The sequence below is a fragment of the Phalaenopsis equestris genome, unplaced genomic scaffold (assembly GCF_001263595.1).
Source record: "Phalaenopsis equestris unplaced genomic scaffold, ASM126359v1 Scaffold000240, whole genome shotgun sequence".
NCBI lineage: Eukaryota > Viridiplantae > Streptophyta > Magnoliopsida > Asparagales > Orchidaceae > Phalaenopsis > Phalaenopsis equestris.
In genome coordinates, this window is record NW_018164682.1 from 2058787 (window position 1) to 2083565 (window position 24779).

Sequence of the window (24779 nt, forward strand, 5' to 3'; positions counted from 1 at the left end):
TATATATATATATATATATATATATATATTTCTATATATCTATCTATATATCGTACATACGCTCACCACTTTACTTTATTGTAAGTATTTTCATCTCATGAAAAGTATACTATGTAACTCTTATGTTATTTTATTATGCTCTAACATTTTTATATGGTGAATAATTTCTCTCGATTATTTTAATACTAAATGCAGGTCGCTCAACTAATGGCTGCAAATCTTAAGATTCTCTTTTTGTGTTAATTCTCTTTCATATCGTCAACATAGAGTAAATTAGACTTAGCTATTTCTTTCCTCTCAAAGTCGTTATATGTGTGTGTGTGTTCTCATCTTCTCATAGTTGCAAGTTTTCAACATTATGATCTTTTGCATCAACTATTAAAAATATTGCAATGAAAGAAAAATATCATATAGCTAGCTAAAGAAAATGCACACATTAATTTCAATAGTATTAAAGATATTTTTGTTAATGTGAAAGCATTTATCATAATATTTTTATTCCAATTACCTTAAAACATTCAGAATTATGACATATATCCACATTTTATGTCATATTTATTACATATATTCAGAAATATTGGCTCCTTTATGTTCTTTAATGGTCATGATAAATAAATCATTAAATTAAAAAGCAATATATCTATGACATATTCAATGCATCATTCCACTCAATCAATCACGTTGATGATGATTCGGCTCACATTATGAGGGGAACACTGCTATAGCCAAGGAAAAGGCTCATTGTGCAAGCATCATCATTTCTTTCAAATAATGGCTTCTTTGAATCAACTACATTAAATGTTGGCCTTCTTTATAATTACGTCTTATTTTTACTATATTTGGGATCATTCCCCCCCCCCCCCCCCCCCCCCCCCCCCCCCTCCTCTCTATCTATATATAAATAATTTCTCTCAATTATTTTAATACTAATTTTATGTTGCTCAACTAAACCACTGCAAATCATATGATCTTCTTTTTTTGTGTTAATGTTTCATCATACCTTCGTCATAGAGTAATTTAGGCATAACTATTTGCTGCTTCTTAAACATGCTATAAATGTATGTGCTCTCATATTCCCATGACTATATGAGTTTACTCCATTACAAGCTTTGGTATCAACTACGAAAAATATTACATTGAATGAAAAATATCTTATAGTCGAAGAAAATACTAAAGTTAATGGGGCTTATTATGAGTTTTTGTAAAATTAGAATGATGCACTCAAAAGTATCAAGCATGAGACCCTTTTACTAGGAACAATTCCATTAATTAATAATACTTATAAGCAAAACTTAAGATTCCATCAATATATATATATATATATATATATCTTAGTAATTAACTTGTACATTTCAATTGGTTTAACATTCTTAACTCATTTGTTTACTAAATAAGGCTAGGGGGATTATGATATATGAAACTTATTTCTTTTTAAATAATGAGTATCGTGATGATTCTTTTTCTAGGTGGTGACTGAAATTATTGTGAATCAATCCATCAATCACGAAAGTATATGTGTTGATTAAGTAATATACAAATAGAGAGTCTGCGTATCGATCATACGAGAAAAATTATCAAAATATTTTTAATAGAGAAAGTTTTAGTATAATAGACTGTTGAATGTAGTTTGAAGTGATCAAAATGAGAATAATGAAAATCCTACCAACAACACAAAATGCAAGGAGCAACTTTGAGTCCTTCATAAGTGACGAGGCTCGTGTTCTTATGAAACCAATATGATGTTCTCTCTATGTTTTCCCTATAAGTTTCCCTATATTATAGTTGTAAACTAGGGGAATAATCCTTCTTAGCTCATTTCTAGGTCATAAATAGAGTTGAAAACTACATTACAGTTAAGTGGGAGTTAACCATGCAGTGCTTCCCAAGATTCCTCAGATCCCATATATAGGTTGCAATTTCCTAATGACAATATATCTATCAACTAAAATATTGTGTGTTAACCTACTTGTTCTTTGTAGGTTAAAATTAGAAGTCATAGATTGCAAGGGATTTACTACTTTATAGGGTCAGATTCAAAGTAAATGACGATCATAAAGTTAATACATAGGCATATGAAAGTCAAAGGCACGAAAAATGTTTACAGAAAAAAAAAAACATGATAAAAATATTATAAAAAAATGTTATTCTTACATCACAGAAGCATGAGAAGGAATTAGCTACGAGACATGAGGCATAAAAGCACAAAAACTTTCATTAAATATATCAAAGATACAAATGAAAAGAGCACAGAAACTTACAATCAAGCCAAAGGTTCTCCAAAATACATTGAGTTCTCGTCATACAATGGAGATGCACCATGATGTCTCTCATAAACAACCCTCAATCTCTCTCTCTCTCTAAAACAACTTTTTAAATTCAAAGTAAACCAACCCTACGAGTTTATCCCCGAGGAAAGAGGATGAGAAACTCTAGGGTTTGATAAAGAAACCCTAACTCTTGTTAAAAAAAATCTCCAAAGTGTTGCCTCACTCCTTCAAAGCATCCCAATGCATCTCTTTATATAGCTCTCGACAATGTTGTCTTACAAAATATGCAAAATAAAGCATGGCAGGACCGCAACGTAGCTCCGCCCGCGGCTAACATAATTGCACTACTAATTGGGGCAATTAAGCCTAGGCATGACATAATTATGTTGGACCAACAAAAAGAGCAGTGTAACTACACAATTACATCGTAGAGTGGTGTAATTATGCCAGCTCTGCATTCTTAATAGCTTTGTATTTTAGCTTCATGTCGTCAATCATGTAACCTGCAAAAATACCACAAAAAAACCTTGCACAATCCTAAAATCATAATAAAAATATATTTTAAATAAAAATAATGTAAATTTACTTTGTATCAATTCTCCCAAATTTACATATTATTTGTACTCAAGTAATCTCCTACTAATTAATACTTAAATTATATTTATAGATCTTATGTGAAACTCCTTGATTTTCTTAAAAAATTATATATGTATAATAAAAAGGTGCAAATATCATTTCATGATTAAATTATTATTAATTTCTAACAATATACCCTTTTCTTTAATTCTTCTTTCTGACTAGCATGTCTCAAAACTCTTAATGATGTGTGATTGTAATATTTTTATTTTCTAATGATATTTTTAAATCGACTAATTATCAATTAAATAACTCTAAAATTCCTCAACTTTTTTTAATATTATATTTAAGAATTATATTAAAAAAACTTTTAAGTTTTATTAATTAGGAAAGAATGTAGACATCACTTTTGATTTATTTATGCTCAAACTCAAGCTTCTTATCAAAATTTACTGATCGCTTCTTTTTTTAATCTTCTTTTCACGTAGTGCCTTGCATAATTTTTTTTTTCTTTTCCTTTTCCTTTTCCTTTTAGGGCCGAAATCAACTTTAATTTTACTAAGAATTACTATATTTGGTCGAACATATTTCTTTTAAAGATTTTGAAGATCTAATCTTTCCCAATTTTCTTATAAATTACTTCAATGTAATTACTCCTTTTTAATTATTCTGAAAATTTTTAAGGTTCAAATCTATGTTATTAAGTGAATGATTCAGTTATTAGAAAATCAATTATAACCCCCATTTTTAATAAATATTTACATTTCTAATGAATGTTTTTTTTTCTAAAGAAGCAAATTTACAAGCTTTCCGTCACGAGTCACTATTCTAAAGTACAATCAACAACTTAGAATATGTGAATTACTCTTAAGCAAGTGTGCATGCATAAATCTCTCCACGAACTTGTTTTTTTATCCTATACATGTCGCGTGAAAGATGAAAATAACCTTGCATGTAATAATAGAGAATCAAAATCAGAAAACACAAAACAACAAAACAATAATACATGGAGATTGACAAGCGTAACATATAATAATCCAAAAAAATAAGATCAATTTATATTAAAACATCACTATGAAAATCCAAATGTGATAATTTCCATCAATTCTGATAAAGATTCTACTAAATTAACTTGACACCTGATAAGCAAAGCAACCAAATATACATAAAACAAATTTATAGCAATTTCCAAAGGTTGTAAAGCAAAAACATGCTTGAACATATGGTAATGCTTGGGTTGTCTTCCATGAAGCTGATGATTTATCGTTCTTGGTCTGAATTAAGGTCAAAGCCATCCTATCCTTAGTTAGGTGTTACTCTATTGGTCATTTTCCAAAATTTCATTGAATTGGCTTCTAAAACACCCCATAAGCACATTTACTCTGACATGTATCACCCATAAAGTCTTAGAGGGGATAATTTATTAATTTAAAAAAAGTTAAAAGTAATTTATTGATCATTCACCCTCATTGTGGTTTCTCTGTCCGATCATCAATCATGGTTCTTCTAGGGACTAAGAAATATATTCCAAGTATAATAGGGACTTCCTTATCATCTAAAACTATAAAGTCCACTGGAAATATAAATTTATCCACCTTAATAAGTAAATCCCTTATATTCTCATAGGATAGGTGAGTGAATGACCAACCAACTGAAGGGTTACGGCGGTAGCTGAAAGTTATCCATGGTCTTAATCTCTTAAATATAAACAAAGACATAAACTTGATGTTGGCTCCTGCATCACATTAAACTATCCTAAATAATTTCTCTTCTATGGCATAAAAAATGGTAAAACTACTAACATCCTTAAGTTTTGTGAAAGTTTCTTTTGTGGGATCACACTCCATTCTACTGCTAGGTACATAATATTAAAGTCATCTGGTTTTCATTTCTTATTCATGATTTCCTTCATGAAGTTAACACAGCTAGGTAATTTTCTAAAGCTTATGCAAAAGAGATGTTAACTATAAGCTTCTTGAACACATCTGACATTCTTTAAAACTGCCAGTCTAATTTATGCTTTTAAAGTTTATAGAGAAATGATGGCGGTGGTCTCACTTGTTCTTTCCTAGACTTAGAGGCAAAATTTTCTAAGTCTATGATAGTTTTTTTCACTAATTTTATCAGGCTTAGGTTGTTCAGGATTATGCTCTCCTTTATTTATCTCTTTGAGTTCATTTCTGCTTCTTAATCTGATGGCCTTAATATGCATTTATTGTCTATTTCAGATTCACTTTTGGTTACTTGGTAAAGTCCCATGAGGTCTATTACTTAAATAATTATTTATTTGCTCTAATTAATTTCAAATACTCTTTACAGTTTGACCCTGTAATTAGTTCCCCATCTATAACACAATCTCTTGTAAAGATAATTTTTTCTCCTTAAATTATGAATTAGAAATGAATCCAGGTGGGGAAGTCAATCTCGGGTTATTATTTATGTGACTGTTCCAGTTGCCAATGAACTAGGTTGGTTACTATCCCAAGGTTGATTTTCTACATTTTGTTGTTGTTCCAATTAAAATTTTGGTGATTCCTATAACTAGAGTTATAAGTATTGTAATAATGGGTGTTAAGTTTATTATTTTTAACATTTAGGGACTCTACAACACGAGGGTCAACTAACTGACCATAATCATTCTCTTCGATTTCTAGTGATTCTAGTGTAGAATTCAATCCTAAATTATCCATTTTTATCGATACAACTGCTACTTATGAAGTCAGAATTGGTAACAAATTAGTGTCATGGACACTGGCTAATCTCATGAGTTAACTCTCTCATAAGGATATTGAAAATTGTTAGTAGCCATCTCCTATATTTGTGCATAAACTTCCTAAAATGGTTTGGACATTTAAAACACCCTTACCACAACATTTATAATATACCTTAAAGATCCCATCAATGCATTATAAAAAGTATGAATAATTAGCAAATCAGGTAGAGCGTGGTGTGGGAATTTACAAGATAACTCTTTGAATCTCTCCCAAGCTTCATAAATGGACTTGCTATCTAATCGGGTAAAAGAAGTGATATCATTCATAAGCTTTGCAGTTTTGGATTGAGAGAAATACTTAGCTAGGAACATTTGAGTATGATCATTCCAAAAATTAATAGAATATGATGTTAGAGAAATTAGCCACATCTTAGTTTTAGCTCAAAGTGAGAATGAAAATAAACCAAATCTAATGACATTGTCAGAGATATCATTGTATCTAATGGTTGCATACAATTTTAAAAAGCTAATTATGTGAAGATTAAGGTCTTTAGTAGATGAATCTCCAAACTAATTATTTTGGACCATTTGAATTATGATAAGTTTAGGCTCAAATGTGTTGGCTTGGATGTCAGGGTTATTGATACTCTAATGTATTTCCTTTATTATCGGGTTAGCAGTCCCTAAGTGGTATAGGCTACATTTTTTACTTTCTAAGGGTTTTTCATCCCTCCATAAAGTCTTTTTGAGTTTTGCAAGTTTTCTAAATTTGTTGTTGTTCTTTTCTATCTCAGGATCAAGCCGTACTAGGTAACAAGTTAGACTTTTGATTATACTTTCTAGGACTAGCTAGTGACCTTAAAATAATAAATAACACAAATAAATTAATAAAAAATACTCAAAACACAATAAAGAAAATTATTATGTAAAACAAAGAAAGAAATCACTAGTCACGGTACTTTTGAATTTTTTTAACACAATAAATGGCAATAAAGCAAATGAAAAACATACAGATTGAGATACAAAATAAAAAAAATAATACTACAATTTTTAAATCTAAACTTTCAATTTTTAACTAGAATTCTCGTAAATTGAAAATTTATCACCGATCTTACAAAACAACTCCAAAAACTCGATCAGTCCTGCAATGAAGCACACACAAATCATGTAAGTATACATGTCATTCAAGTAGTATATAATTTTCTTAGTTTGTGTATCGATCCCACAGATAATCAACTAATTTTAAAAAAAAAATGTGAAAGTTATTAAAAGTTTTTAATCCTAATTTTATAAAAAAATAAAACCTAAGAAATGCGAGTAAGGTTTTCTATCAAGTGAGAGAACCTCACTTAAATTGGACCTAATAAACCTAAATTTGTTCAAGTGATTCAAATGTGATTGACAATCAGAAGCAAATTTACTCCTTACTCTCTTCCAAGATCATAAGAAGTCCTATTGCTTCATATTTCAATTTTGTCTCCTAAAACATGCCAAAATTCATAAGATTTTGTGTTTATCTATTGAATGCACAATGCTATCAACAATATTCATATTCTTCAAGAAAAGTGTATGTTAACTTACTTGTTTCGTTATCCTTCTTCCGTCATCCTAGATCACAACATGTTTTAACACTCTAAGTGATGAATTTGAAAGTAAATGAAGCATACAAAGTTAACATGTCAATGTATTCCACAAGAATTTATCAATCACACAACATTGATATCTCTAAGTTTTCTAGAGTACCAAATCAAGGGATAAAATACATTAAGTGTTAATCATGATTTGAAATAACAACACATATTGGATTAATAACATGAAACCAAGTTACTAGAAAAAGGAATTGAAAAACTAGAGTGAGAAAATCTTGCTCCTAAGATTGATTCTTCTTATAAAATTCTCTTCCTTTGCTTGATACAATCACATACTTAAGATCTCTCACAAAGAAAATCTCCCTCATGCACTCACTCACTCCTTCTCGATATCTCACACGCTATCTCATTGCAAAGACTTAGTCAAAATGATAGTTGGAGCGCCCCTTAATTCCTATTCCATAATATTTAAAACATTCATATTGTCACATAAGCTCCCAACAATCAAAACCATCCAAAGTCAATTTTGGGTGGTGTCTTTCTAAGCTCCTAGTCTGGAATCACATCGGGTGTTCTTCTTTAGGTGCCAAGACGTCGAACTGGGCACTGAGTTTCCTGCATTGGGAGCCTAAGCACTTGGCCGAAGCACCTCCTTTCCATCTTCTTGGTTTCCCTGTGGATTGAAGGCATGGGGCAACGCCCAGATGCCAGGTTTGGGCCTTGACTTTCCAATAGCTCGATTTACTGATCGTGTGGGAGCTTCTTCTGGTGCCTGAGCGCTTAAATTGGTTATCGGGGTGCCTGACAATGAATTGGGATCAATTTGATCCAAATAGCCCCTTTTTTTCTAGCTAATAACTCGTAAATCGAAATACACACCAAAATATCCTATAAATTATAAAAATAATACAAATAATAGAAATAACATTAGAATATAAGACGACCCATTTCCTACACATTAGTAACCCCCTAGGAAGTTAAACTAATGAGAAAAAACTGTGAGACTATTAAGCCAAAGTAGAAAATATCTCGATTGGTCAGAGTTCGAGCTATTACCATATATTTCAGCTACATTTGATTTATTTTTGAATCATATTCAAACGACATTAAACTACATTGTCATAAGAATTGAATATGAACCTGGTAACCTTAATTTAATTATCGACAAAATTAAATCAGCTGCTTCAAAAAAAAATGGAAGGGCTTTTCAATTTAAAATAAAAAAATGGGGGCATTTCTTAAACTAGTATGAATTTTTGGCCAAATAAGACTATTAGAGAGCTTACAAAATCAAAATTTTGATTTGGGGCAAAGACAACAATAATCGTCAATAGTGGGTTGCTAATATTGGATAGTGAAATTAATGTAAAATTGGATAGTTGCAAAGACAACAAATAGCCGTCAATAGTGGGTTGCAGAGTTAAAAGAGGTTGGCTGCTAATCTAAGTGGTGAGTTGCTCTCATGGCAGCTGGCTAATTTCTATATACATTAAATTTTAATCAAATAATGACTTTTAAAACTGACCCCGCCGGCTGACCGTCGCCGCCCATAGACCATTGCCGACTGACCACTTGTCGCTTCAGGCCATTTTTGCATCTAGCTAGTAGCCGCTCTCACCTTTACTAGTTATAGCCGCCCCCTCTGCCACAGTTCATCGCCAGCAACCGCGATCTCTAGACAACGCTTGCCTCCTACCGCCCGCTGCCAAACACAGCAAACCGGTAAATTACTTTTTAAATACATTAAAATATATTATTTTCATTTTACTTCCAATTAAATAAAAAAATAAATCATTTATTTATTTTATTTTGAATTAAATTATTTTAAAATAATTTAAATACCATATGTTACTAGTGAATTATATTAATTTCACAGTCCGTTACTTTTTCAAGTGGTAAATCACACCGTTGCTGCCGTCAACCAAGGAACTCCTGAATCCGCACCATAGCTAACGTGTGCCCACTACTTCACGATACCATGTACAAATAACTGACAGTGGAAAATTGATCCATTGCATCCCGAAATTCCTGCATCCCTGGATGTGCTAACTGCCATACTCGTCGTACCCAAGCCGGTAGCGAGCAGTAGAGGGAGCCGTTGAAGACAAAGAAGCCGGAGCGAAGGGAACGAGCGTACATTTTGTTTGCCGCCGCTGGTCGGGATCGTGAACCTGGTGATCTCCCGTTACCCGCCCTACTTGCAGCGATACTGCTGAGCCTTTTATATCGGAGCGAGCTAATACTGGAAGGTTTTGTTTGGGAGAAGGAGATGGCAGACTGGAGGTATCGAGTCGGCTTGATTCTCATCGTTGCCGTGGTGGTGATCTGGGTTATGTCTGCCGAAGTGACGCAGGTTAGAATGATCTCTCTAGTCTTGATGGTGCCAGATTTTATTTTCCTTTGCAATGATTGGTTGTTTTTGGCTTTCGGAGTTGTTTTTGGTAGGCTTGGTGTTTGAGATCTGGGATTCTGTGGGTGGATTGTGGTATCGGGTTTGAGATCGGAAGTGGCTGAGCCGTTTGATTTGCTTGTGTTTTTGGAAATATGATGGGGAGGGAAAGGAGTGGATTCATTTGATCACCGTTGCTAATGGTTGAGAATCAGGAAGAGTAGGCTTTTGATGTGATGAAGGATTTTAGTTGGAATGGGTAACTGTTGCCGTTAATCTTCATGAAAAGGCCATATTAGGAGTGGTGGGATTACAATGTGGATCGTGGCTGATAGACTCTCAAGGATTTAAGTTGCCAAAAGAACAGCCATGTTACTGAGTCATATCGGCAAAAACTGTTTTGAGTAGAGGTTCTTCGTTCAAGATGAGTTTCTCCGTATTATTTTCTTGACACAGTCGGGCTAGATTTTTTTAAGTCAGTAATTTGGATGCCTTCTGCCTCTTTGTTAGACCTGCATTACGTTGTAAACTTTTCTATGCTATTCAAGATTAATAATTAAGCACGACCAACCGTAGCTAGCTTACCTAGCATTTGGCAATCTGGAAGTTTATTGTATCATTTTGTGGAAAAATTAATTTTTGTTCGAGATATTTAAGTTATACCAGCTGACCGCCAAATTTAGACCTACGGGTAATACGTGCAAGATAATGGCAACAGGACGTTGCAGCTTTATTAAATCCTGTAAATCTGGATTTACTAAATGCTGCCAACAGCAGGATTTAGTAAATCTGAGATTTAAGACAAAATTGAGAGGAATTGAGGAGAAACTAGATTTACTAAATCTATGATTTAAAATTTTCCCTTTTTGTGTTCGTCAGATTTAAGTTAAATCACACTTAAATCCCTTACCAGATAGCCCAGGAACTAACTCTTTTTTTATTATCATTTATGAGTTCTAACTTGCATGTTTTGCTTACTTCATATATGGCATGCTTCTTCCTTAAGGCTTTAACCTGGAATCTAATCTTCTTGACACATCATATAAAACTAGTCACTGGTGTGCTTTTTTCATAATTTTGGAGCTTCATCCTTAGATTAAATTTGGAATGATGTGTAAGTTTAGCTACTCGGTTTTTGGTCTTTTGTTGGTGAATTCCCAGTTTTAGTTTTCATTCAGTAGATAAATCTAGTTCTGCTTTTATTTTTTTCTTTTACGAATTAATGCCTATTTGTTATCTTCCATGAGCACAATATTTGATAAAGATTGTTATAGTTGTTGCCGAGAATATTGCTGTTACTATATTTTCTTATCTTGGAATAATTGAAGCAGTCAGTGTGGTACAATTTTTCTGAAACTTTTTTGCTAAAAGCAATAGAGTTTCTGCTGAATTGGCTTATTTGCAAGCTTTGCATTCTTTTCCCCTTTGTTTTGTCATACAATTATTTGATGTGCGTGTTTTGAGGGCAGTAAAGAAGTTTAAGTTGGTTTCTTCTTGATTATATGTTCTTCAATTACTTTTATCTTTGCAGGGTATCTTTGCAGACTACAAACAACCGTTTGCAGTAACTTATTTAGGAGCCTCTCTTATGATCGTTTTTCTTCCAATAGCATTTATGAAGGATTGGATATGCAACATGCTAAGAAAGCATTCTAGAGGAGCCAACAATACTCCCAACCAATCTTCTGCAACTAATTCCCTTGCAGAATCTAAGGAAATGCAGAAAGTGCTTCTAAGTGAATCACATTCCCCTTTAAATCGAGAAGAAAGTGACATTGATCTTTCTGTACAAGACGGAGAGGAAAATGTATTAATTGTGAAGATCAAGAATGATTTTGATGGCCAGAGAGAATCTATAGAGCTTGCTTCACGGTCTATCGTAAAATATGGGTTTTATCTAGCCCCAATTTGGTTTGTAACCGAGGTAGGAAACTTTAACTTTGCAAAGTTTTTTTTTCAGTTTAATTAAATATTTTTCATACTAGTAAAAATGTCGGTTGACCTATACCTTTTTTCTATGGCCATCCAAATAGAAAAGTAAAATACAATTGATGCCATGTTTTCAATATGGCCTAACCATTTAACTGAATTCAGTTCAGATAGGCTTAGTTTCTTTTATGTCAAACTGTAAAGAGAAAAACCATACAACAAATGAAATGAGCCAGACAGGTTTTCATTTCCGTCAAACTCACTCATTATTTATGGACGAATTTTATTTTATCTATTTTTATTTTTTGATTTAGTTTGAATGCAAAAAGAATAACAATAGTTTTGTCTTTAAATAAGCATTTAAATATCTTACTAATGGGATATTTTTTTATGGACATTTATCTGTTGACATGGATTATTGAAATTATGATGAATATAATAAAGAATTCATTCTGTTCTGGTTTTGACTCCTTTTCTTGCCCTGAGGATTCGGCAACCTAACGTTTTGCGTATTCAACATCTAAGTTGTGGCTTACAATCAGGCATATTCTTTTGTTTCTATTTCCTATTGATTTTAACAATTTCTTTGTGCACCTTGTGTTTAAAATGTGCATTATGCACGTGCTAAATCAGAGGGATTAAAGGGTTAAATGTACTCAGGAAATAGAGATTAAATGGTAACCATTCCTTTTGATGTCCACAATTGGACTTTGATTTTAGCTCATGGGTGTGGATGACGGCTTAGAGTGTTAAACTATTAATATAATGTATTTAAGGTCTATTCATTGTGCACAATATTAGTTTTCATTATAATTTCATTTCAATGATAGGCTTGATTTACATGACTTTATAGTATATGTAAAATGAAGGATTTTCAGTCCTGACTGGAAAAGGCGGAGGATTGTTTCTCCATCGAAATTGGTGAGTAAACATATGGGAGATTGCTAGTCTATTTGTTAACAAGTGAACAGCATATGCTGATAAATGAATAGGAGAAGCAGTCTGCTTTAAAAATGAGGCACGGATGCCTATCAAAGCTTCTGTGCTTCCACTCTGTATCTTCGCTTTTATGACCTTTTTATCATCCTATGAGATGGGCATGCTTTCTTATTAGAGAGTTTGATGCAAAAGATAAAACAATAGTGAAACAGAATTATATGATTTATCCTTGGAAGATTTATGTACTTACCGCTTAATTCCTACGTATTTACATATCTAACACCTAAACTTCAACTTTTAATTCTATGCCACCTTACCTATAAATGAAAAAAATGTATATCTTTTTATAAGTTAAAGAAGTGGTACTTTTATTTGTATGAATGATTTATGTGTAGAAATGAAAAATATAGAGTTAAGGTATTGGATATGTAAATAAATAGGAATTGGGTAGTTTGCTTGTAGATGCCCCTTTATCTTTAAAATGAGAGTTTTTCCTTTATTCGATGGCTGCAGTATCTGTCAAATGCAGCACTTGCAAGGACTAGTGTTGCGAGTACAACAGTTCTATCATCTACATCCGGGCTCTTTACTCTTTTTATTGGCGTGCTTCTTCGACAAGACTCCTTAGATGTTGCAAAAATTGTCGCTGTTTTCATTAGCATGTCTGGAGTTGTTATGGCAACCCTAGGCAAGACGTGGGCCACAGATGAGTCTCAACTGAGCTCTGCTGGGTGAGTTTCTTAGGCCCCATTCCGGATCACTTCTTTTTTTTGTTTTTTGTTTTGTTTATGTTTTAATTTGAAACAAAACTTAGTTTGGCTCAAAACACCAAAAATTTATTTTAAGTGTTTTGAAAACATGTTTATTTTTTTATAGAAAGAAAAAAAATAAAAAAATATATTAAAAGCACATTAAACAAGGGAAAAAAAAAAATTTGCCCTGAACAAGCCTTTATTATTTGTCATTTATATGCATGATGCTGATCGCTGTCTTATTGTTCAACCGTTGAAGATTATGTTAATCATGTTGGCCTTGCATTTTTATTTAATTTAATTATATGCAGGAATGGAGAGAGGTCGCTCGTGGGAGATCTTTTTGGTCTTCTTTCTGCTGTATCCTATGGGCTATTTACTGGTTGGGCATTATTTTCGACTCCATTTCGTGTTTGGTTTAAATATCTATTTGGTCAAGTAACTATTATGTACCATTACTAACATTGCAGTGCTTCTAAAGAAGTTCTGTGGGGAGGAAGGGAAGAGTGCTGATGTTCAGAAGTTGTTTGGATATGTCGGTCTGTTTACACTTATTGCTCTATGGTGGCTTGGTAAGGCTGTTGTCATACTTCTATCTATATGCTTTTTTTTCTCTATGAATGAAAGAGCCAATTGTGACGAATGTGATGTCAAATATTATAAGATATATGGTGGCTAAAGTAGTCTATTTAGAGTTTTTTTATTCCTGCTCTGTTTTTTTTGCTTATTTTAAAAAAGACATGAAGACATCTATTTCTCTTTCAATAATTGGAAATTGTTCAAGCGGCTGCTACTGCAGCTTCGTTTTTATTGTCTCGTTCTTCTTTCTTTTTTTTTGGGTAAACTGCTACTTTTGCTTACCTTATCTCTTGAAGTTTAACAAATGGAAAATGCATCTGCTAGCTTCAATAATGAAAGTTTTCTGTGATAATTTTCTCATTTTATTTTATTCAATTTTTGTCGTGGATTAGAGACTATAAAACAGAATTTACGTATTTCATGTATGAAGGAGTACAAGTAGTTCATGCTTTGAAGAAGAGTTGACTGTGAAGATTTCATTAGACCGAATTTACATAAATCTGATTATAAGTTTTATTTATTGATTCTTAACCCACAATCATTATGATTGGTGTTTTTTGGTAATTTCCTTGGGGTTCTTGTGTTATCTTTTGATTGTTTAAATCTAATCAGAAAACCTGCCCACTTGATTCATGCAAATTGAAAGTTCCTTTTTCTGTCTTCAAAGAAGGAGTTTACATACATACCACACAATTCTTATAAATTACAACACCCAATATTTAATATAGACATGCATAACATTCAAATCCTTAATATAACATAAAAATGCCACTATCATCTACTCAAAATGTTTGCTACATTTTTTCATGCATATAGGTTTATCACACCGAAGCGTTATAATTGTAAGTGTGAAAGTTTTGGTGTTAGATATGTAAATTTAAAAGGATATTGTGGTATGTATGTAAATTTTCCATCAATTAAATGCATCACCTTATATTATTATTTTTTCATTTACTGTTAACTCTAACATTAATACATATCTAAAATAAATACGTTATGAGTAAAATATCAAAATAGTCCCCGACTGTTTATATTGGACCGTTTTAATCCCAGACTTTATAAAAACGTCATAATAATCTCCAGACTCTTTAAATTAAAGCTGAAATAGTTGGAGTGTAAACTAAAGCGTTATATTTATATTGAACTTTCCCACCAACATTTGATATCGAGCTGTATTCACTGGGTCACTATTCTTATTTTCTCCCAGTTTCTAATTGGGATTAGTTGGAGTGTTTTGCTGGCCTACAACCACTAATCCCTATTTTCTTAAACATATTTTCGTCGGGAAACAACAATCCCTTTCTTCGATCTAGCAACCTTCATGCTAAGAAAACACCTTAGAGATTCGAAGTCCTTGGTCTCAAAACTTGATGAGAGAGTCTTCACTGGTTTCTTAGATACATAAATCCTATGTCCTTGGTCTAAAAAATTTATAAGCGAGGTCTTCAACCGGTTCAACTCATATACATCATCTCCGGTAAGAATTATATCGTGCAGACACACAATCAGTATGACTATTTTCTCATCCTTTAAATATATGAAGAACAATTTATGATCTCCTTGCTATTGTGTATAACCTTGACATTTAACATGCAATATAAATTTCTCATACTATGCACTAGGTGACTGCTTCAATCTGTATAAGTATTTTTTTAGTTTACACACTTTTTTGCCGAACTTCCCATTAAATCCTGACGGTGCATCCATGTACTCTTCTTCCCGTAAATTTCTCAGACTGAGAAATGTATATTTTTTTTTATTCAATTGTTATAGAGGCTAGTCAAGTTTAGTTGCAAGTGACAAAATAACTTTTATAAATTTTTTTTTCGCTATTAGGTCAAATGTCTCTGAGTAATCAATATCATGTCTATGTGAATCCCTTGATAACTAATCGAGCCTTGGATATTTTTAGAGATCCATTAAAATTATTCTTGACTGTAAACACTTGTTTGCATATGACAGTTTTCTTTCCTTTAGGTAGATCAATCAATTCCCACATGTCATTTCTTAAGAGCTTTCATATTCTGGAAGACAACCTCCTTCCACTTAGGAACTTTCAGAGCATTCAACACAATATTAGGAATCTCCATAAAAGGCAAATGTGTGGTAAAAGCTTGAAAAATGGGTGAGTTTTTCATATGACACATAATGGCACACTGGATGCTGGGTGCAAAGACCTCACTCCCTTATAAGCAGTAATGAGATGATTGTAATTATTAAATTTTAGATTAGGGCTAGACTCAGGTTCAAGACTAGACTCAAAACTCAAAGATGAAGGGACTGTTCATGGGGTAAAGGCTTAATGAGGTCATTGAGGATTTATGGATTTTGGGCAATGAAAAGGATTCGTAGACTCCTTTTGAGTCGTCCTTTGTCACACATAGACATTGTCAAATGTTACTAATATCTTGGTTCATTTTTCCATTTCCTCTTTATTATTTTTTATAAAGTTATGAGCATCATGAGATGACATTGTTGAAAAATCTGTTGTTTTCAATATATAAAAAACTCAACTTACTTTTTTTTCAGATATAATATAGTTTGAATTTTTAGGTTGAACAATCAATGTTGGGAGATTATTTTGCAAGTTTTTTGGTTTGAAGAAATTTTTGAAAAACAATAAAAAAAATTGTTCCTCCCCTCTTCGCTTGAAGATGAGATGAGAAAAAGAAGATTGAAATTCTAAAAAGGTGACATCCATGAAAACAAATATTTCTTTAGAAATAAGTTCAAAACATTTATATTTTTTTTTGGTGGGAGCATAACCAACGAACGCATTTTATAGCTCGGGGTTCAAATTTTCTTTGATTATTACTATGAATGCGAATAAACATAATACACCTTAATATCTTTAAAAGTAAGTAAGAAGAAAGAAAGTTTATTGGGTAATTTTTTTGAAAAAACATCCAATGAAGTTTAATTCTTTATTAGGCGTTATGTTAATAAGGAATGTTGTAGTAAGAATGACTTCATCTCAAAGTTATTTTGCATCCGATTTGTAAATAAAAATACCTGGGCTACTTCAAATAAGTGTTTACTTTTTCTTTGAGCCATATCATCTTGTTGCGGGATATCGACACAAAAGCTTTGATGAACTATTTCTTTTTTTAAAAAAACTGACCTAAAATATTTTTGAAATACACTTGCTATTATCACCCCGTAATATTTGAATATTTTTTTTTAAATTGTGTTTTTGCCATGGTGTAAAAGTTTTTGAAAATTATTTTCCCTTTAGAGTTTTCATTCATTAGATAAACCAATTTAATCATGTGATTAGTATGTAAGATCTTTATAAGGACCCCAAATATCTCTATGAATGAGAGTAAAATATGTAGTTGGTTTGTAAATTTTGCGAGGAGACGATGATGTTTGACAAACTGATAAATTTCACATTAAAAAGATGACAACTTTTTATTTTGATATAAACCGAAAAATGAGAATTTTAAATACTTGAACTAGAATGATCTAACTTATATTATCATAGCATAATATCATTGTCTTTAGAAACAAAATCAAAATTTAAATAAATACTTTAACATTGTTTATTCGCATCAAGTTCATCGCCAAAATAATAAAGTTCATTATTTTTCTTAGCACTGTTAATCATATTTTCAGTGATCAATTCCTGAAACTCAGAATAAGAAGAGTATAAATCAACTTGACACTCATAATGAGAAGTAAATGAACAATAGATTACAAGACAAATTGTGTGTGAGTTTGACACTTCTTATCTTGACCATTAACGAGAGGGAATCATTGACAATTTTTTGACCCTTTTATATCCCGCACAAGGTTTATAAAATGAAATTAATTTAAAACAATTAGTCATATGATCAGTTGCATCAGAATCAATTATCCCAGAGTGAATAGAGTTATGGCTAACACCTAACATTGTAGTAGATAGAGAATTACCCTTCTGCACTGAAGAGCAAGGCGGAGTCCATAGCAATTTTTGAGATTGAAACAACTTGTTCTGGTGGCTAGCTACTCCTTGGTGAAAGGTAGTGTATCTGAGTTGGCAGAAATCTATTGAGTTTCATCAATAGTGGCTCGATAGGCCTGACCTTTAGGTTTGGATTTCGGTTTCTAATTTATAGGTTTATCATAAATTTTCCAACATGTCTCTTTCGCATGCTATGATTTTTTGCAATGATCTCACCACCAATTGTTAGGGCGAATTGATTTTAAAATTGTTGGAACCAGTAGAAACGGTATAAATTTCTTCGAGTGTCGGTCATTGGCGACTCATACGACATCATGAGAGGGGAGGAGAAGACAAGTCTAAAAAACTGAGTCCATTTCAATAACAAGTTATTTTGGCGCTTTAAAGTTGAGTAGAGGAGAAGTTGGCTGAGACGAAACTGGTGGAGAAGAAGCCCGCTGTTGAGAAGAACAAAAATGATGGAAGAGAAGGTCCTTGTCGGAAAGTTGCCTCGCACTTAGAAGTGGCTTTCGGTGTCAAAGAAGTTGGTAAAAAAGAGCTGAAATCTTCTATGCCTTAGTAGGTCTAGAACCTTGACGACAAAATCGTGAGGAAGCTGTGACGTCTAAGCACAGCAGAATCATTTCGGAACCCTCGAGCGCCGCGATCCATGTTTTTGCCTTCTTTGTTAGCTCTATTTGCGACTATATTGCAAGGAGATGAAGTCATGATCCAGTCTTTTTCTTTCGTGCTAGCTCTAATCGTGATGGTATCGCGAGGAAATGAAGCCACGATCCGTCTATTATTCCAGCTAATCGATGGTTCTGGGTAGAAGCGGAGCGGAAGTGGGAGATTGATCAGAGTTTCAGATGTCTTTGTATGTCGCGATTTCATATGTTTTCCCAACTAGCTATAGTCGCGACCATGTCTCAAGTTTTCGAGCCAGAGTGAAACAAAAAGAGGTGACCTCGACGCCCAGAACACACTAGTCATTAGGCCGACGAGATTCAATCACGATTTTGATGACTATTTCTAACTTTGATGCCATGTAAGATTTGTGAGGGAAAAAATAATTATTCTTCTTCAATTTCATAAAAAAACAATTACAAGATAAATTAAGAGGGATGACTCCTACACTAAGACAATAATAAAATCAGCCCATAATGAAATAATAAAATTTGAATTTTAACATATCAATAATTCTAAATCGTAAAAATAGAAAATACTAATAATAAAATCTACTAAAAATAAAATCTTTCTAACAAATGCAACATTTCTTTTTTTACTTTATTATCTCAAACCCTTGGAGAACGTTTTTTTTTTGCTATTTTTTATGGTGTATAGGTTAATTTGGGAATTTTTTTTATGATTGTGCAGAAACTTGCAAAAATTTTATTTAGTGCTTTTCATTTATGTAGTAATGCTAACTCTTGTCGAGCTGTTTCCCAATAAAGCACGTGTTTTAAAAGCTGTTTTTGTTTTGAATTGCTTCGATGAAATACACTGTATGCTTTGAACTAATAACTTTCATGCGTTTGAGTTGCAAAAAATTCTTGGTTAATTCCTTGAAGCAAAAATTCTAAAGTAAACACTGTTGCGTAAAGTGCTTTAAAGTTATCTTGATTTTGAATCGCTTCCCTGAAATACGCTGCTTGCTTTAAATTAATAATTTTTAACCGTTTGAGTGGTCAAAAATGCTTTTTTGTTATTTTCAGTCGATTAATTCTGAGTGAATTTCCTGTGTTTTTCTAATTGAGAAGCATATTTTTTTTTGTGAATTTTGAATCGCTTCCATGAAATTCGCTGCTTAAACATCCCTGCTTTGTTTTGTAGTATGGCCGCTGACCGCATTAGGGATTGAACCCAAGTTTACAATTCCCCAGACTGCTAAAATGGAAGAAGTTGTGCTTGTGAATGGCTTTGTCGGAAGTGTGCTCTCAGACTACTTTTGGTATCGTAGAAATTACTTGGCATTTTCTTCTTTTCCCTTTATCTTCATCTTCTTATTGGTTCTGATAATTTACAGGGCTTTGTGTGTTGTGTGGACCACTCCTCTTGTAGCCACCTTAGGCATGTCACTTACTATACCAGTTGCTATGGTTGCTGATATGGTGATACATGGCCGTCATTATTCAGCTGTGTATGTTGTTGGCTCAGCTCAGGTAATTTAGCTAGAACCTTAAGCATCTGTTTTTAGTTCTTATACTTTTCTTTCTGGATGCATGCAATGTTTCTGCTAATTTTTTAGCAAAAGAACCTGCAATTCTTACTATGAAGCGCCCGAATATGACTAAATATTTATTTTATTACAATGGTAGTTGCACAAATCTAAGTTCACGGGAACTAATTGAATAGCATCGAATAATGACATTTTAGCTACTTGCGATTGTTAATGACTGCCTTAGCTCTTAGTTTTATTGAAAGATTGATAAGAAAAAGTGGATAAAAAAAAAATATTAAATCACTGTTTTTAAAAGCGCGCTTAGAAACGTTCTTCATGAACAAAAGCAAAGAGAAACGCGTAATGCCTGCTTTGCTTTGATGAAGCACGATTCTAAGCGCTGAAGTTAATTTACGGTTTTTTTTGCAATTTTTAAGTTTTTTAATTATTTTAGCAAACTATTAGAAATTTTTTGAAATTTTAATTTATAGATCAATATTTGTCCTTTAAGTTATGTATCATATTACATTTTTTTTCTATTTTATTTCAAATTTTATGTTATACTTTATATTTTTTAATGGTTAATGAAAATATTTATAGATTAATAATTTTGTATAACCTATTGCATTTTGGTTAATAAACAACAGAAGGTAAATAATAAGAATAATATTAAACAACAGAAGGTAAATAATATTTTCTTTCGTAGATATAATCTTTAACAAGAGTACATCAAAGAAGCAGAAACAACAAGTAAGAAATAGATTGAAAGAAATAATAAAATCAAGTGCACCCAAACCCAACACAAAAAGAAATAGAACTACATGCTAATTCTCGCCTTTGACTCTCATCCTTGCCTTCACATCATCTTCACTTCTCTGGCGCTCTTCAAAATCTCAACTTTGGCTCAGTTCTGTCCCATGTCATTTTTTTTTTACCCTTTTTCTTTGACGTTTGCCTTATCTCCCATTATATAATCCACAATTCTACTTTTAGTCCTAGCATCCTTTTCTTCAATTGTGCAACGCCTCAACCTTTGATTGCTACTCGTTTCCAACTCCCAGTTCCAGTTTCTAACACTTCTTATCTCTTATCTACTCAGGTATTATGGCTCGCGGTGATAGCTCTAAAGCCTTTTACTCTTCCATTCCCAATTTTAACTCAGTTTTTTTAGTTGATCATTATACTTTTTTCTTGCCAAAGTAGAAATTATTTTATCTTAAAAATATTATGATCATATTCTAAGCCTTAAAAAAAAAATGTTGGGTTTAGAATTTTATTCGTTTGTGAACCAATAAGCTTAAGTTCTTTTTATATCATATTTGGCGAATTTACTTTCGAAATAGTCAATAATATAGTTGGTTTATCTTTTCCCAAGAACAAAAAAAAAAAAACAAAGCAGGAGCAATAAAAGCATGGGAAAAGCTTGAATTCACATGTAAAATAGCATCCATTATATTTGAGAATTGCAAAAATTAGATGTAAAGGTTTATCAAAGGAAGAATGCCTCATTTCAGAAGGTTCCTATCTTCCTTGAAATATTGCATTTTGCATTAAAATATAAAAAAAAATACAGAAACAGTATGTTGTGTTTTCTCATTTTTTTTACAATTTGCTGCATCATATTTTTGTCGTTTCCCTATCTATATTTCAACTTACATATTTTAAAAGCCATGCACAAAAATCCTCCTTCCTCCAAAGTGGTATCATTTGTAGCAAATGATCGGCGACTTTGCCTTCTGTGACACGGCCTATTCATTTTCGGCGCAGATGACATGTATTCCATTTTTTAAAAGTTAAAATAGTGGTATTTTGAATGTGATATGAAAGATTTCGGTGGTATGAATGTAAAAAGTAAAGTTCAGTTGTTAGATATGTAAATACATCGAAATTGGGTGATATTTATGTAAATGCCCCCAATAGGTACTTCTGAGGAAGCTGCATGGTTCTAAGAAGTCGTTCAAAGTAATTTTCAAGGGGAAATAAAACGTACACGCCTGATTCAATCTTAAAATTTATTGGTTTCACCTGTTTATAGGCAGAAGTTTATTTTCTATAGCTTTTTGTGTGAACAATTAAAGAGATAAATCGTCCTCATTCTTATAGCTGTTTTAGTACCAGTCAATTAAATTAATTTTATAAAAAGGACACAGGACCAGCTAAGAAAACTTTTCAACTAATTCTTTCAGACCATTTGAAATTTTGATGAAATGCATTTAAATCAAGCACGTTTATAACATTCTCTTTCATGCTACAATCATAACCATAAAAATCTGTCAATTCAATTGAAGTCAGAACCTTATTAATTTAAAATCGACTTATAGGGAGATAGGCTAGCACATTTTTTAGGGGCATTTACATACACATTACACAATTCTTATCTATTGGCATATCTAACACCAAAATTTTCATATTTGCATGATATCACTATTACTTTTTAGAAGTGAAATATACATTTTTATGCATAGATTATGATATCAAGGTGTTACAAATGTAAATATGAAAGGTTAGTAATTAGATATGCAAATGGGAGCATTTTCATACTAATCAGACAATTTTTATGTATTTACATACCTAACACCCAAACATTCTTATTGAAATGCATTACCATCACATCAAGAATACCACCATCACTACTTTCTCGTAGATAGGTATATGACACTATGATGCTACAAGTTTGTATGTAAATTTTCCTATGTAAATACATGAGAATTGTGTAGTATGTATGTAAATTTCCCATTGTTTGGTTGTACCTGAACTTTTCCATTTGGTTTTTCCCTATACAGGTATTTGGAGGTTTTGTACTGGCTAACCTTTCAGATAGAATATCCAGGATGCTGGGATTTTAGCAATTGCTAGATCGTTCCTCTTTGCAGTATTTAGGATTTTTCGAAAGCCCAAATTGTGCTGTATTTGGGAAACTGATTGATTCATTCATTTCTTAGAAGGTTGTGGTCAATTATGATTTTTTTTTGGTTTCTATACCTTTTTTAGAGGCGTATCTTCTGTATTAGGTTTGATACAGTATAATTTCTTTGTACCGTCAGTGTTGTTACATGTTGTGTGGAATATGTACAGCTTCGTCTTCTTTCTGATTTTTTGTCTGAGTAATTTTTCTTTTCCAGTTTTGATTTTGATAGATTTTTTAGTGCATTTGGTACATTTATCTCTGATGATATCTTTGTTGTGGATAAGACTAGTGAGAGTACAAAAAAAATTTAATTATGGAGGTCTGTTTAGAGTCTAAAGGTCTTCATTTGAGTAAATTTAAAATTGAGTACATGAAACATAATTTTAGTAGTTGTAGATCTAGTGACAGAGTTATAACAATGGGTGATCGAATCAATAAAATAAGTGAATGTTTTAGATATCTCGTGTCTATTGGTCAAAGTGATGGTGATATAGATGGGGATGTTATTATTAGAATTCAAGTTAGATGGTTGAAGCGGAGGAATGTATCGGGCATATTGTGTGATAGAAAAATATTATTTAGACTTGAATGAAAATTGTGTAAGATGGTGGCGAGACCTATAAAATTTTATGGCGTAGAATGTTAGCCTATAAAAGAGAAGCATAAGACTAAGTTTAGTGTTGTTGGGATCAGAATGCTTAGGTGGATGAGTAGTTTGAATTTTAGAGAATGTGAAATAAATGTATTCTTGAAATGGTAGTTGTTGCTTGGAGAGAGTCATCTTAGATGGTTTGGTCACATTAAAGTCAATCAGTCTGATAATTCGGTGAGGAGAGTAGATGTCTTGGATTCGTTTTATGTTAACAGAAGTAGCGGTAGACCTAAAAAGATTTGGTCATGTTGTATAAAAATGATCTTAATTACTCAGAATTAAATGAATATATGACACTCAATAGGACAATGAAGAAAAATGATTGATGCAGCCAACCTCATTTAGTTGGATAAAGGCTTATCGTTGTTTTTGTTGAGACAATGCATACCATGTAAGCCCCATGTACTGATATATCGAACAACTAGACTTCAAATTTTATTTTTTATCACTCAAATCTTTAATATCACATTAAAAAATATCACTATTGCTATGTATAATTGAAGTGTTATGGATGCAAAAATATCACATGAGGGTTGTGACCGTGACTATAATATAATGATATCTTATGATGATAACTACCCGACAAAGGGCTCTGTTTTTATCCATTATTTTTTTGTGAAACCTTTAGGCTAAAACATGTAGACAGAGGACTCAGGTCACGTCCTTACTAGCATGAGATTATTTTGATTGTGAATATAATGATACACTTGATTTGATATTCACTCTTTATGAGTTGAAGTTGAATAAAAATTTGTCATCCCCAACAAACTGCTGCAGAGGGTGGATGAAATTTGTTTGAACTCTTAAGTGATTTAGTTTTAAATTAATGTTTCGATTTATTGCTTTGAAAATCTTAATTTAAATGTCACCCTACCAATTGAAATCTTCTGTTAACAGGGACATCATCGAGGGATTTAGGCTTTTGAAAGATTTATGCCTAAAATTTATTTGAAATTTTTACAGTTGAATATATATAAAATGTTAGTTATGTCAACTCCAATCTTTATGAAGAGAGAATGAGACTGTGATTTGGACTTGTAAATTATTATATTTGTGCTTTGGACATTATTAAAGTTTACTAGACTCCTCGACTTCAATTTTTAAGAGGATGATGATTAGACTAACTGAGTAAGACTTACGAACTGCCTTATAGTTATGACGACCCAAATAAGATTGTGCATGATTTGATCATTCTGAATTTAACTTCTAAAAGATGACAATTTTTTTTTGTTTTAAATTAATCATAGTATATTCAAAATAGCTTTGCATGTTTCTCAAAACAAAAACTATTTGAGAGCAAGGTAACTCTTACCAGCGCAATATTCTCAAATCATTTAAGTTGAAACACTTAATAAATTTGGTAGAGCACACATGAGTTTTCAATTTTGAGGTTATGCACACAT

The 24779-nt window shown here is 32.2% G+C and overlaps 1 protein-coding gene across 1 annotated transcript; it reads left to right on the top strand.

Moving 5' to 3' along the window:
- Window positions 1-9090: 9090 nt before the first annotated feature.
- Window positions 9091-22887, top strand: LOC110024020 (uncharacterized vacuolar membrane protein YML018C). The gene is made up of 8 exons (XM_020723734.1): window positions 9091-9498; window positions 11066-11458; window positions 12916-13133; window positions 13466-13536; window positions 13625-13726; window positions 19489-19606; window positions 19682-19817; window positions 22600-22887. The coding sequence occupies exons 1-8, from the start codon at window positions 9415-9417 to the stop codon at window positions 22660-22662; spliced, it is 1185 nt and encodes a 394-aa protein (XP_020579393.1). The 5' UTR covers window positions 9091-9414; the 3' UTR covers window positions 22663-22887.
- The last annotated feature ends 1892 nt before the right edge of the window (window positions 22888-24779 follow it).